Consider the following 15920-nt stretch of genomic DNA (forward strand, 5'->3'; position numbering starts at 1 on the left):
TAACAATTTCACAAACACTTTACAACAAAACTGAGTAAACTAACTCAGGCCACTAAAGAAGCTTTGACAAAGCAACAAACACAAAACTCTCTCTAATGATTTCTCCAAAACATTCAATCTCCCTCTAATCTTTTCTCCAAAACATTCAATCTCCCTCTAATCTTTTCTCCAAAACATTCAATCTCCCTCTAATCTTTCTCCAAAATATTCAATTCTATCTCTGATCTCCAAATCTCTACTCTCCTCTTCCTGAGCAGAACACTGGCTTTTATCTTCAGGTGGCAATGGTGATTAGAGTCAGCTGCTTCTTGACGAGGGGGCGGGGTCAGCTCCAATCATCAATTAGCCTGGGGTCGACCAATCAGCTGCTTGGGGAGTACTTCAGGAAGCCATCTCCTGAAACACACACACTCAAATACAAAACAGAACACAGAAACTGGGGAACGTAACACGACCGAAGTCGCAAGAGTGCGACTCCCCATAATATGTTGTAATGAAGTTGACTGACTGAAATGGAACTAGTGGCAACTGAGCTGCCACCAATGTTTAGGAGCGACTGCCCCTACAAATCAATTAATCCTTTTGAAATGGCCTACGTGGCATCGATATGAGTCAGAAACATTTATTCACGAGTCAAAATTGATTACAAAGTTTAAATAGGATCATTATAGTCATAAAGTCAGTATTGTCTGAAATGGAGTTTGGAACCTCAGTGTGTCACAACAAGTAAATTAAGGTTGGGTTTGGATTACAATTGTGTCAAAAAATCATGCTTCCTTTTGCCAAGCTCCAAGTGCAAATCGCCAATCTGCCACCTCGCTTCCCTTCATTGAATGGGGATCCTTTCTTTCATCGCCCCCATCCAACGCGTTCAAAGGATCACGGACATTTGAGACTAGCTAGCTGGCTAACGTTAACCTGCCTCAATATGACTTAGATTTGGCTTGGAAACACGATAACATTTCACAAGAATGCAAATAGTTAGTAGGAAAACCTTTTCTCATGATTGTGATGTCACCAGATTAACTTTAGATGCAGTATACCTTACGCCAGCTAACTAAGATTGTGGGGACCACCGTATTAATATTGCTAGCTATTTTTTATCAAATTTGCTAGTAACAGTTATGGCAAGATTGAAATCTCTCTAAAGTAAATTTGACAACATCATAATATGGCAAAGTTGTTTCCTACAAATTATTTGCCTACTTTAGCAATGTCATCATACTGTATTTCCATACCACGCTGCATTAGTGTAATTTAGATTAAACAGTCATTAGCCTCTGAGGTGTAACCATGTCTAGGGCACAAATAAATATTGGATGCAGCTACTGAATGGCGGTATAGCTAACTCATGTCTGACTACAACTAGCAGCAACAAATTCAAACCAACCCGAGGGCCATAGCAAAACACACACCTGCCACCATCGTTACATGCACCTGCGCCTCATGAGACTCACCTGGACTCCATCACCTTCCTGATTACCTCCCCTATATATGTCACTCCCCTTGGTTCTTACCTGAGGCGTTATTGTTTCTGTTTCATGTCTGTACGCTACTCGTGTTTCTTGTTTTGTTCATGTTTGTTTATTTATAAAATTCACTCCCTGTACATGCTTCCCGACTATTAGCGTACACGTTTTGGGATGCTTACAGTGACTCAAATTAAGAAAATTATTTTTGTTATGTATGTCCTTGTCCTGCATTGTGTAGTCCATATTTTTCTCTAAGTGTGTTTAATATGCATTTTTCTGCTGTTAAATCAGAGTCCATTCAGTTTATGCATAATGTGAGCAATACAAAGTCTATTGTCATTGATATCATAAAAGTGTGCTAGTGGTTAGCTGACTAGTTGAATGACTGACTGACAAAAAGCTCTACAGACTCCCAGTGATGACAACAATGCAATTCTAGAGCTTCATGCTAAGATTTGAGTTGATTGTTTTTAATTTGAATTAGCTATCCATCATTTTTCCTTGTCTGAAGTATCAAGTCATACGTCCATTTTAATGACACTTTCCATCCACCTGATGGGGTTCTTTTGAGAAAAGATCGGGGTCACTATCAGAGGCCTCATGATGGCGTGTCCTTTTCATAGGAGTTGCGGGAGACTCTGGCAACAATGGAGGTGGTGTCATAGGGGTACTTGTGTCAAATCATACACTTTTATTCTGAGGTCTTGCCTGACAAGCTGTGACAATAGTAAATGTAATGATTTTTGGAGGTTTCTAAACCATTGCTAGACATGTTATGATACCCACCTGCTCCTTCTGGTAGGTCCTGGCATCCATTAAACATTTTTTAACCTTTATTTAACTAGGCAAGTAAGTTAAGAACAAATTCTTATTTACAATGATGGCCTACCCTGGTCAAACCAGGGTAGGCATATATTTTTTAATTGTTTCACTCTGTTGGAGCGCGGCGTTGAAGTATTTCACTGTACCCTGCAACTACACCTGAGACCCTGTGCATGTGACTAATCTAAATGGGGCATTGGTTATTTGGGTCAAGAGGACAGAGGGTATGAAATGTAATTTTGTATTATAAGGGAACAATCGTCGCAAAATAAAATATTATTATGTGTTGAATACGACAGGTGTAGACTTTACTGTGAAATGCATACCATTTCCCACCAAGGCAGAGCTAAAAAGTAAGAAAAATATTTGCTAAATAAAAAGGAAATAGTAACACAATAAAAACAATAACAAGATATATACAAGGAGTACCAGTACCAAAATAAGGCAATTGATATGTTATTCATTGGATAATACAACACAAATGAAGGTATGAAATAATTGAAACGTTAATGGAGATCAAAAGTCATACCTCTATGCATTTTGGGATATATTGAGGCAGAATGGCCAGTATTGGGATGTGCTTCATTATCACATGGTAGCCAAGATGATAACTACACCAACGTTCCCATTGGAAAAGTTTCATAGAGTCATCATACGTAGATTTAGTGTAAAATCAGTCACAGCAGCCCATTTTCAATTTGGCCACCATTCATTTCAATGTGGAGGAATTGAATTGGTTTAATAAGACCAACAAGAGTTGAAAATGTGTGTTAATGTGAAGAAAATGCTAAAAGATGGCCCAGAGATGTGAGTTATATGTATTTAGCTAAATATTACCAGCGTGTCTGCTAAATTACTAAAATGTAAATGTTACAATGGTAGAGATATAGGTCTGAGGTTAAGCCGGGCTTAGGAGATCTTATACGTTTTCTTCTATGAGATAATATCCTTTATGACCTTTATGAATGACGAAGCCTTTATGTGCATCCTGTTTCCATTGATCATCCTTGAGATGTTTCTACAACATCATTGGAGTCCACCTGTGGTAAATTCAATTGATTGGACATGATTTGGAAAGGCACACACCTGTCTATCTAAGGTCCCACAGTTGACAATGCATGTCAGAGCAAAAATCAAGCCATGATGTCAAAGGAATTGTCCTTAGAGCTCCGAGTCAGGATTGTGTCGAGGCACAGATCTGGGGAAGGATACCAAAAAATGTCTGCAACATTGAAGGTCCCAAAGAACACAGTGGCCTCCATCAATCTTAAATGGAAGAAGTTTGCGACCACCAAGACTCTTCCTAGAGCTGGCCGCCCGGCCAAACTGAGCAATCGGGGGAGAAGGGCCTTGGTCAGGGAGGTGACCAAGAACCCTATAGTCACTCTGACAGAGCTCTAGAGTTCCTCTGTGGAGATGGGAGAACCTTCCAGAAGGTCAACCATCTCTGTGGCACTCCACCAATCAGGCCTTTATGGTAGAGTGGCAAGACAGAGGCCAATTGTCAGTAAAAGGCACATGACATACGGCTTGGAGTTTGTCCAAAGGCACCTAAAGACTCTCAGACCATGAGAAACAAAATTCTCTGATCTGATGAAACGAAGCTTGAACTCTTTGGCCTGAATGCCAAGCGTCACGTCTGGATGAAACCTGTCACCATCCCTACGGGGAAGCATGGTGGTGACAGCATCATGCTGTGGGGATGTTTTTCAGCGGCAGGGACTGGGAGACTTGTCAGGATCGAGGCAAAGATGAATTGAGCAAAGTACAGAGAGATCCTTGATGAAAACCTGCTCCAGAGCGCTCAGGACCTCAGACTGGGGCGAAGGTTCACCTTCCAATAAGACAATGACTCTAAGCACACAGCCAAGACAACGCAGGAGTGGCTTCAGGACAAGTCTCTGAATGTCCTTGAGTGGCTCAGCCAGAGCCCGGACTTGAAAATAGAGACCTGAAAATAGCTGTGCAGCAACGCTCCCCATCCAACCTGACAGAGCTTGAGAGGATCTACAAATACAAGTGTGCCAAGCTTGTAGCGTCATACCCAAGTAGACTCGAGGCTGTAATTGCTTCAACAAAGTACTGAGTACTGGCCGCTGGCGAGGGTCGGGCCCACTCTCTGGGTGTTGGCCCCCCTTCTCCCTGGGTCGTTCCCATCCCTCGATCTCCCTAGTGCAGGGAGCTAGGTGGATATAATGACCATAAGCGTTCTAATCACCTGTAAATGCACACTGTACAGGTGTAATGAACATGTGTAAAATGATCATAACAAGCGTTCTAATCCCCTGTAAACACACACTTGACAGGTGAAAAAATCACGTGCACATTTTTTTTAACTGGCCGTGATTGGGAGTCCCATAGGGCGGCGCACAATTGGCCCAGCTTCGTCCGAGTTAAGGTTTGGCCGGGGTAGGCTGTCATTGTAAATAAGAATTTGTGACTTGCCTAGTTAAATAAAGTTTAAATAAATAAATAAAAACATTTGACACGTGAATAAAGCAAGTGAAACATTTGCATTACTAGTGTTTAAATCACATGTAAACACACAATGGACAAGTGAAAAAAACACATGTAAAGAAAATGACATTTGACACTTGAAAAAAGCAAGTGAGAAATTATAAATTTAATGTTTTCCGGGTAAGACGATTTGAACTTTTTGGGTTACCATAACTCCTTGGCCAGAGCGTCCATTGTGTGCTATGAATGCTCTGAGAGCAAAACACTCTGAACTTACAAACGGACAATCTGACAACGCTCTGGATTCTCGCTGTGATTTGAAACTCCGGGCAGCTGCGACAATAGTCTTCCACGGCCCTCCTCATCCCAGGCCAGTGGAACCGGGCGGCGATCTGTTTCCGGGTCTTCTCTATTCCCAGGTACGCACCCAACAGGTGGGTGTGGGCCAGCTGAAGAACGGTTCCCACGTACCATTGGGGAAGCAACAGTACCTCTTGAAATTCCCCTGTTGGCGCGACAGCTGATACAAAAGGTTATTCTTGATTTGGAAACGGGGGTATCGCCAGTCACTCACCCCCAGAAGTAGCTGTCCATCTAACACTTAGGCAGCGGCAGCTTTCAAGTTCGTATCCTCCCACTCGGAAGTCCCGAATTGTCCCCTCAGTTGGCCCCCAGTGGGTGTCTCGACTGGTCCCTCGAAATTGAGGATGGGGAGGATGGGCTTTTCCTCCAGTGGTTCACCAGGGGGGTCGGGTTCCGGCGCCCCTTCCGACTCCGACTCTGGACACGTAGATCTGGGTTTGTCAACCGCTTGCTTCCGGACCGCGCAGGCGACGGGTTGTCCTCGCTCTTGTCTTCGGCCGGGTCGTACCTTTTTCCTCAGTTCGTGCCTCCACAGTGCCGCGAACAGCGGATAATCTCGTCCCACGAGGAGGTGTACCGGCATCACCGATACGGCACCCACCATCTTGCAGCTCCCTTGTGGTGTCACGATATTAGCCCGTACGGTTGGATAACGCTTTGTGTCACCGTGAACACAGGAAATGGACATCTCCCTACCACATTCGGTCTCCTGATTCAGCAGGCTCGTGGTTGCGAGCGTAACCATACTTCCGGAGTCTAATAGAGCTTCCGTGTCGTGTCCGTCAACCTTCACCGGGACCATGGGTGCCGTTGGTTCGTGGTGCGGGACCACTTTGTCTAGGATGGAGAGGGTGGATACGTTGGTTAGGAGCCATGCCCTGGTGACGCGCAGTAGGCTGCTCATCTGGGCTCAGGGGGATGCGTCAGCCACGAACCTCCAGTTGTGGAACAGTTGGGCCCGACGTGCCAGGCTGTACCCATAGTGGCTGAGTATCTCCCATTTGAGTCCATCGTAGTTAGCCGCTTGTTCGTCGTTAAGGTCCCTTTTGGGCATTCCCGGAGAGGAACGGGGCCAGCAGTCTTACCCACTTCGGCCTTGGCCATCCTTCCCATAGTGCTGTCCGTTCAAACGTACAGAGGTATGTTTCGATGTCGTCGTCTTCCGTTAGCTTGATTAAAAACTGGTTTGGATGCGATTCAGTAGGAGCTCCTCCTTGTAACTTCCGGATTTCCTCAACGTGGCGAACATTTTGTAGCCCCTGTTCCTCCAACGTTCGTTCCTGAACCGCCTGTTGTGCTTGTTGGCCCGGACGAACTGAGCTATCAACTCGTCCATGCTGATGCTGCATAAACGTCAACCCTGATCTGACCACGTTATCAGAATGCCCGCATTCACCACCACTTGTGGCAGACCAGGGGGTTTGGTCAAGACGTTTACACAGATCAGACACGGACAGAGTTGGGTTAGCTCAGTTTCAAGGGTGTTTATTTAAATAACAAACAAAAAGAAAATAATAGGTCCCCCCCAGGAGACCTTCTCCGGAATACCGTCTTCTGGGCTCCGGGTCTTGCTGTCTCCTGTGGGGAACAATACTGAGCTCCCTCCGTTATCCCTGAGACTGAGCACGACTATACAGTAGCAACCTCTCTTCCCCCTGTCCCCTCTCCCGTGTGCTGCCCTTCCGGCAGCTTTATGGACGAGTCCTGGACGAGTCCTTTATGGGACTCGTCCAGCTGGTGAGCGATCAGCCCCTTGATTACTCACTAACCACAATCAGCCCCAATTAGTCCTGGCCGGAGAGCCCGTTGAGACCTGGCATGTCCAGCAGAGGGAGCCATCGCCTCGTGATGTAGACTCCGTCTGTCACCAGGCCTCGACGAGTCTTCCCCTGGTGGCTGACCTGTTGTACTCCACAATTAATTAAAATATTCTCTGAAAAATCATCAATCAATATTAACGCTATAAACCCTTTGCAATTTAAAACCATTTGATTGTATGACAGACTGCGAAAACATACTTTTTGTGTTTTGATGATGCCTTTTACATGCACTTAAAACACCAACAACGGTTTTCACAGTACTAACAAGAACCCACCAATATTCCGATTGAAGGACCACTTTCGGTGTTTCCGAGTACTTCCATTCTGTTTTGAAATACATTCAGTGTATTATAACACTTACATTGGGGTGACATTCAAACACCCTCCAAACACCAGATCTCAGCTAAGGATGCACTACTTTTCATGGTTTCACTACACGATCATGGTGTTTTCAGTCTTTCTGTTTTAACAGTGCATACAAGGATTACTTTTATAAGAAGCTCTATAAGTGATCCATCCACTGGCGAACGTTCATGGTGTAGTGCACTTCACACAGTAACTAGGCCTACACAATATCTTCTCTATCTGCTTTATCTGTTATCTGTCACTGTGCTTTCTAATGGTACCTCTTCCTTTCACCACACACAAGATGAAAACACAGGTAAGTATTCTTAGTAAAATATAACACATTTATTACAGATGACAAAATGTAACAGAAGTAACAAAAGTTTATGAATAAAAACATACAAAGTATAACTTTTCTGATGGTCTCACAATGAGAGCATAACCCTCTTGTATATAAAAAATGTGTTGTATTATAACAACATCCTTCATATTTACAAAATATATTCACATAAAATCATCCCAGAAAATATAGAACTAAGAAGAAACAGGCCTTGTGACACCCTTGTCATTGATTTTATTCTTGGTGCTGAGAGGAAAGATTAACAGTGGGTGTTGTGTTCAGTTTTTGACTGCGTACTGTTCCTTTATATCCTGAGTCCCCCTCTGATAGTTGTGATGACATTGTTGGATTTGGCCTGTGAGGTCTTGATGTGAGCCGCTTTGGTCCTAAAACGGATATAAAATGTCAAATGGATATCATTCATTTGTATTGTCACGGCTACAACCACACTTTTAGTCTCACTTTTAGTCTCTGTTCATGAGAATGATTCTTACCCCAGTCGGCTGACGTGCTCTTTCACCCAGTTCTTGTCAGGGTCTGCACACACATCCTTACCCTTTTCAGTGTGGAACCTGGAAGAGACATAAAGCATAAGTTCATTTTCAACTCTCTGTTTTTACACTTACAGCATTGTATAATTGTTTGATTGCTAAAACTACAGTACAGTAGGCTATTTATAGTAGCTTTAATGGAATTTTTCTGGCTTTATTACTTGCCATACAATGCAATCAGATACTCCAAAGAAACTCACCTGATGGCAAAGATACGGCAGGTTTCTGATATGGTCTGTAGTGTATAGCCTTCGATAACTGCGAAAGGTGTTTTACGAAGAGTATAACTCTCACAGCATCCTCTCCTACGACGTGCTGTTAAAAAGGAACAAATGAAGGATTTACGAGGAATGTTGAGAAACACAAAATATTACCCTAATTGTCCAGTTGTTTATTTCTGTATTCAGTAATAAACACAGAGACACAGACTAAGACAAAACTTTCACAGCACAATATTTACGTCGTTTAGCTGCAGAAGTTTCCGTAGCAAAGAGCCCCAAAGCCAGTAGCACCAGCAGTACAATCACAGGGGCTCTCATCTGGGCCATTTCTTCTTCTGTGATGCTGTGGTTAGGGATGAGCTGAGTTGAGCTGCTGTCTTGTCTTCAAAGAGAAAGCTTCAGTGGCTGTGTGAGGTCCTACTCTCTATATATACTCCTTCTGCAGGTGGAAACGTCTGCTTTGAGAGTTGAAATAGGCTTTCTTACCCACCACTTAATGGCAACGTCCCACGAAAGAATTTCCCCATCACTAACCCACATTGAGCAAGAAAGCGAACAACATTACTCAAAAGACGGACAACAAGGGATGTTTTAACACAAATGTTATTTGTTTATTCAAACATTTATCCTCAGATGGTTAAAATGTACTACAAAGTACAATGAGTTGATACTCTGTCCTATGATCCTTTATGAGCTACTCAAACATATTTCCAATTGTCAATTTAACATTTTTACAGTATAGACTATCGAGTGGCGCAGCGGTCTAAGGCACTGCATCTCAGGACTAGAAGCATCACTACAGACCCTGGTTTGATTCCAGGCTGTATCACAACTGCCTGTAATTGGGAGTCCCATAGGGCGGCGCACAATTGGCCCAGTGCCGTCCGGGGTTAGGGTTTGGCCGGGGTAGGCCGTCATTGTAAATAAGAATTTGTTCTTAACTGACTTAAGAACAGTTAAATAAAGTTTAAATAACTTTGGAAGCTTTCAACTTTCCAGCTGAAATAATACATTTGATAAAAATATGATATACATGTCCTAAAGCTAAAATATACACAAATAATACATTATCTGATAAAATTGTTTTGGAAAGGGGCACAAGACAGGGAAGTCCCCTCTCCCCCCTCCTGTTTGCACTGGCAATTGAACCGCTTGCAGAAAGAATTAGACAGCACCCAAACCAAAGTATCAGTATTGGTAAAAGTGAATATAAACTAAACTTATTTAGAGATGATCTCCTGATATACCTGACCAATACTGAAAACTCAATGCCCCCTTTGCTAAAAATATTTTCAGAATACGTGGAGACATTTTTTTATTTTACAAGAACCAATATCACTCCCTAAAAACACAACCTTATGGAATAATCCTTGAATAGTTTTTCAGAATTCACAGTTAAATTGGACCACATGGAAAACTATAGGCATAGAAACCGTAAATGACTTGGTAATAGGAAATACATGTATTTCCATGACAGCTTTAAAAAGCAATTTTGGATTGGCCAATGTAGATATTGTCAAATACAGTGGGGCAAAAAAGTATTTAGTCAGCCACCAATTGTGCAAGTTCTCCCACTTAAAAAGATGAGAGAGGCCTGTAATTTTCATCATAGGTACACTTCAACTATGACAGACAAAATGAGAAAAAAAAATCCAGGAAATCACATTGTAGGATTTTTTATGAATTTATTTGCAAATTATGGTGGAAAATAAGTATTTTTTCCACCATAAGCAAAAAGGGTTTTATCTGGAACCAAAAAGGTTTCTTCAAAGGGTTCTCCTATAGGGACAGCCGAAGAACTGTTTAAGGTTCTAGATAGCACACTTTTTCTTTTATATATACACACTTTTTTTTCTAAAAGTGTGTATATACAGTTATCAGATTTTTCAGTTGATCTACCCCAGTGGGTAAGGCTATACAGTCATACCAAGGGATTGCCACTGTTTGTGGCCTTTGTGGCCTGGTGAATGGCACATTTGAGATTGTGATATTGATCAGATAATAAACGTAGCAAAAAAAGATACGTCACTTTTTCAGGACCCTGTCTTTCAAAGATAATTCGTAAAAATCCAAATAACTCCACAGATCTTCATTGTAAAGGGTTTAAACACTGTTTCCCATGCTTGTTCAATGAACCATGAACAATTAATGAACATGCACCTCGTTAAGACACTAACAGTTTACAGACGGTAGGCAATTAAGGTCAGTTATGAAAATTTAGGACATTAAAGAGACCATTCAACTGACTCTGAAAAACACCAAAAGAAAGATGCCCAGAGTCCCTGCTCATCTGCGTGAACGTGCCGTAGGCAGGCTGCAAGGAGGCATGAGGACTGCAGATGTGGCCAGGGCAATAAATTGCAATGTCCTTACTGTGAGATGCCTAAGGCAGCGCTACAGGGAGACAGAACGGACAGCTGATCGTCCTCGCTGTGGCAGACCACGTGTAACAACACCTGCACAGGATCGGTCACATTTGAACATCACACCTGCGGGACAGGTACAGGATGGCAACAACAACTGGCCGACTTACACCAGGAACGCATAATCCCTCCATCAGTGCTCAGACTGTCCACAATAAGCTGAGAGATGCTGGACTGAGGGCTTGTAGGCCTGTTGTAAGGCAGGTCCTCATCAGACATCACCAGCAACATCATCGCCTATGGGCAAAAACCCACCATCGCTGGACCAGACAGGACTGGCAAAAAGTTATCTTCACTGATGAGTCGTGGTTTTGTCTCACCAGGGTTGATGGTCAGATTCGCAATTATCGTCGAAGGAATGAGCGTTACACCGAGGCCTGTACTCTGGAGCGGGACCGATTTGGAGGTGGAGGGTCCGTCATGGTCTGGGGCGGTGTGTCACAGCATCATCGGACTGAGCTTGTTGTCATTGCAGGCAATCTCAACGCTGTGCGTTACAAGGAAGACATCCTCCTCCCTCATGTGGTACCTGCAGGCTCATCCTGACATGATCCTCCAGCATGACAATGCCACCAGCCATACTGCTCGTTCTGTGCGTGATTTCCTGCAAGACAGGAATGTCAGTGTTCTGCCATGGCCAGCGAAGAGCCCGGATCTCAATCCCATTGAGCACGTCTGGGACCTGTTGGATCGGAGTGTGAGGGCTAGGGCTATTCCCCCCTGAAATGTCCGAGAACTTGCAGGTGCCTTGGTGGAAGAGGGGGGTAACATCTCACAGTAAGAACTGGCAAATCTGGTGCAGTCCATGAGGAGGAGATGCACTGCAGTACTTAATGCAGCGGGTGGCCACACCAGATACTGACTGTTACTTTCGATTTTGCCCCCCGCTTTGTTCAGGGACACATTTTTCCATTTCTGTCAGTCACATGTCTGTGGAACTTGTTCAGTTTATGTCTCAGTTGTTGAATCTTGTTATGTTCATACAAATATTTACACATGTTAAGTTTGCTGAAAATAAACACAGTTGATAGTGAGAGGACGTTTCTTTTTTTGCTGAGTTCACGTGATCTGTAAGATAGCAAATAAACCATAATGGCACCACAGAATCCGTAAGAAAACTAGGAATTCAGGTTGAGTGTTGCACTGACGATGATCAAAAACTATAAGCTTACAAAACGTATGACAACTATTGAACTGTTTACATAGACAATATTACATAATGACCTCAGAGCTCTGATGTATGGTCAAAATTCCACACTACCGCCTCCCGAGTGGCGCACTGCTAGCTGTGCTACTAGAGATCCTGGTTCGAGTCCAGGATCTGTCGCAGTCGACCGCAACTGGGAGACCCATGGGGTGGCGCACAATTGGCCCAGCGTCGTCCAGGTTACGGGACGGTTTGGCCGGCAGGGATGTTCTTGTCCCATCGTGCACTAGCGACCCCTGTGCTGGGCCGGGCACAATGCACGCTGACACAGTCGCCAGGTGCATGGTGTTTCCTCTGACACATTGGTGCGGCTGGCTTCCGGGTTAAGCGGGCATTGTGTCAAGAAGCAGTGAGGTTGGCTGGGTTGTGTTTTGGAGGACGCGCGGCTCTCGACCTTCGCCTCTCCCGAGTCCGTACGGGAGTTGCAGCGATGGGACAAGACTGTAACTACCAATTGGATGCCATGAATTTGGGGAGAAAAAGAGATTAAAAAAATTACAAAAATAAACAAATACAAATAACAATAATTGTCCACACTATAGGATCCCTCCTAGAACCTGTGGAGAATGGGGGAGTTATGAGGGGAACTTTCATGTGTAACTTTGTTTGGGTAGTGCTGTAAATCTACACAGCACTGAAATACAATACACTGAAAGACAAAGAAAAGTAATATCTTATCTGTTCAATCCAATAGTCATGTCTGTGTGTGTGTGTGTGACTTGCATGGATGTGGGCTGTTGCATATAGGTTGTCTTGAGGTTATAATATGGTTATTTTCTAGGTCAGAGGAACACATAGAAGTGATAATGTGACAACTAAATAGGTCATTATGAAGTGGTTTTGAGTTCTTCTTCATTTGTTGCATCATAGCTGTCCCTGTGACAACCACAACCTTTTTACCCATGCATATGTCACAGCGCTTTAATTGGGACATTTGATCATGTTCATATGAATATTGAAACATTTAAAATGTTGGTGTTGCTTTAGCACTACAAACATGTATTTGCATGGTTATTACAATGGTAGGTACAATGTGAAAACTGCAGTTAAGCTGTTGTTACATACAACTTAACCTTAAACAACTACCATATGAAAACTCAGCCTGGTCTCAATGACTAGACGTAACATAGTAAATGTAAATCCAGGACACTGAAATTAGTATGATATGTTATGTTCGGTATGGTTACATAAGACAGAAGGCTACTTACAGTACCGTTCAAAAGTTTGGGGTCACTTATAAATGTCCCTTGTTTTTGAAAGAAAAGCAAATTTTTTGTCCATTAAAATAACATCAAATTGATCAGAAATACAGTGTAGACATTGTTAATGTTGCAAATGACTATTGTAGCTGGAAACGGCAGATTTTTAATGGAATATCTACATAGGCGTACAGAGGCCCATTATCAGCAACCATCACTCCTGTGTTCCAATGGCACGTGGTGTTAGCTAATTCAAGTTTATAAGAGTCTGCGGTCCAGAGAAGGCAGTATATTTCCAACTATGTACGTATTTAAACTACATTACAATGCCAGATCATTGTATCAGATTATCTTTGTATCTTATTCGGACAATAGAGTTACATGTATCTATCCAACTTTACTGCCCGCCTAGAACTCTGAACCTGACAAGATGACAAAGCTTCTGGTGACTCTCTCGACACTGCATGTGCTGCCGGTGGCACTGATGACTCTGTGCGAAAGTAGTAAGTAGGACATGAACTGTCATTTATTGTGGGTTTAGTCATATTTTAGCAGAGAAAAGGTTGTGCATTGCTTCTGTTTTGAGCTATGCTTTGTTTGTTTGTTTTTACCCTGAAAACGGCAATCTATTTTTACGATGTCTTTTCTACCAATACGTCTAAATATCTGGGATGCTGTCTGTCTTGTGCAGGTCCACTCGAAGCTGCACAGAATACACAGAGAAGGCTATCCCTGTGACGAAACCTGAAAGAGTACAGAATCCAACATGAGACTGGGATCTGCGACATCAATGCTGTGATGTAAGCGTATAGCTACTGTATATTATATTGTCTTTAAACAGCTTCAGGACATAGAAACAGGAAAATAGTTTTTTAGAATGTTCAAGTGACATTATTGGATTGATTGTTGAATCTGATGTAACATCTCTGTCACGTTCTGACCATAGTTCTTGTGTGTTTTTCTTGTTTTAGTGTTTGGTCAGGACGTGAGCTGGGTGGGCATTCTATGTTGTGTGTCTAGTTTGTCTGTTTCTATGTTTGGCCTAATATGGTTCTCAATCAGAGGCAGGTGTTTGGTGTTGTCTCTGATTGGGAATCATATTTAGGTGGCTTGTTTTGTGTTGGGATTTTGTGGGTGGTTGTTTCCTGTCTTTGTGTTTTCTCTGCACCAGATAGGGCTGTATCGGTTTGCCACATTTGTTATTTTGTATTGTTGTAAGTGTTCACAGTTTCGTTTTATTAAACATGTTGAGCACTGGCTACACTGCGTGTTGGTCCGATCCCTGCTACACCTTCTCTTCTCGTGAAGAGGAGGAAGGCTGCCGTTACAATTTCTAAATCCACCTCTCCTCTCTTTTATAACAGGTCCACCACCGTGAAGGACAGACATGTCTGTGCTGACCCCGACAGCAAGTGGGTAGAGGACGCCATTTAGCACATAAAGTAAGATAAACCCATCACAGTAGCAACACTTTTCCCATTTTATTAAACAGTAACACAAAAATGTTTGAATTGTATATGATGTTGTAAATGACCAAACACTCTTTTTTTCTTCCCAAGGAACAAAAGGACTGCAGCCTGAACATGATGGCACCCACACAAACAATCTGTTGGGTGATGACAGATATGACACAAGTCTCTTTCCCAGTTATGGTGTCTGTCTGTCCACTGTTAAGAACAACATTTGAATTACGTTTAATTTGTTATTGAATGTGTAGTTGTGGCTGGAGAAAGTACTGCAATGTCAAGATGTAAATGTTCAGTACAAGAAGTTATAACATAGCTATATTTTTGGAATCGTGGTGTGGTTCACTGAATACTACAGGTCAATGGAAACCAACACTGAGCACCAGCTCAACACAAGATAATCTCTCGTTAAAACATCAATATGCGCAAAAATCACCCGCACAGCTGATCTCAATTGCAGCCATTACTGGCCACCATATTATCGCTCCCTACATTTGATGTCGTGTTTAACTTTAAGTCCTGGTTGCTGCCAACATTTTTCAAGACTATTTATGCCTCTGGTGGGTATTATGTTCAGTATAAATGAAACCTAATATTTGAGCAGACTAAGTCCAAATTGAACTATTTCACATCATTTCATACAATTGAAATAAGGTATTTCCTCATTTACCAGAGAGAATCTACTGTGACAATGTACTCTACACATTTTGTTAATGTAAAGCTTATGTTGGTATACTTACTTGTAATTTCCAAATCATTTAACCCATGAATAAAACCTTAATACAGTATGGTCATTTCTTATCAAAAGGGAAAAATAAAGTATTCCTGTACTGTCTACATCTAAAATTGGTAACTTAATGAAGACAATTATGATTGAGTTAATACTGTTAAATCTGTTTTCATTCAATTAAAATTGAATCAAGGTATGTCAAATGACATATTAGTATATTCTAATGTGGCCCAAACATAGATGTCTATAATGCACTGTATTGTACTTGACAGTAAACTCAAGTATAGTTCTGTGCAGTGCAGTACAGGAAAGTACAGTACAGATCAGTGCAGTATAGTTCAGTACAGTACGGTACTCTACTTTTCTATACTGATTTAAACTGTACTGTACTATACTCTACTTTCCTGTAAAATCAAATCAAAATTATTTTGTTACATGCGCCGAATACAACCGGTGTAGACTTTACTGTGAAATGCTTGCTTACGAGCCCTTCCCAACAATGCA

General features: G+C 42.4%; 1 protein-coding gene and 1 long non-coding RNA gene across 3 annotated transcripts; one reads left to right on the top strand and one right to left on the bottom strand.

Moving 5' to 3' along the window:
- Positions 1–7600: 7600 nt before the first annotated feature.
- Positions 7601–8834, bottom strand: ccl20a.3 (chemokine (C-C motif) ligand 20a, duplicate 3). The gene is made up of 4 exons (XM_071376410.1): positions 8631–8834; positions 8371–8485; positions 8114–8191; positions 7601–8005 (listed from the first exon to the last, which is right to left on the bottom strand). The coding sequence occupies exons 1-4, from the start codon at positions 8716–8718 to the stop codon at positions 7924–7926; spliced, it is 363 nt and encodes a 120-aa protein (XP_071232511.1). The 5' UTR covers positions 8719–8834; the 3' UTR covers positions 7601–7923.
- A 5052-nt stretch (positions 8835–13886) lies between these two features.
- On the top strand, positions 13887–15523 carry LOC139559709 (uncharacterized). 2 transcript variants are annotated; one of them, XR_011671811.1, is made up of 3 exons: positions 13887–14020; positions 14585–14662; positions 14780–15523. It is a non-coding gene; the product is annotated as an uncharacterized lncRNA (long non-coding RNA). The 2 variants fall into 2 exon arrangements; XR_011671810.1 differs by lacking the exon at positions 13887–14020 and adding an exon at positions 14294–14434.
- The last annotated feature ends 397 nt before the right edge of the window (positions 15524–15920 follow it).

This window comes from Salvelinus alpinus, chromosome 30 (assembly GCF_045679555.1).
Source record: "Salvelinus alpinus chromosome 30, SLU_Salpinus.1, whole genome shotgun sequence".
NCBI classification, from domain to species: domain Eukaryota; kingdom Metazoa; phylum Chordata; class Actinopteri; order Salmoniformes; family Salmonidae; genus Salvelinus; species Salvelinus alpinus.

Bases quoted from the DNA above. Each gene is read 5' to 3' on its own strand.
- ccl20a.3 (XM_071376410.1), bottom strand. From the start codon at position 8,718: ATGGCCCAGATGAGAGCCCCTGTGATTGTACTGCTGGTGCTACTGGCT. The intron at 8,192-8,370 runs GTGAGTTTCTTT...TGTCTCTTCCAG, and splicing joins TGCCGTATCTTTGCCATCAG to GTTCCACACTGAAAAGGGTA. The intron at 8,006-8,113 runs GTAAGAATCATT...TATCCGTTTTAG, and splicing joins GAGCACGTCAGCCGACTGGG to GACCAAAGCGGCTCACATCA.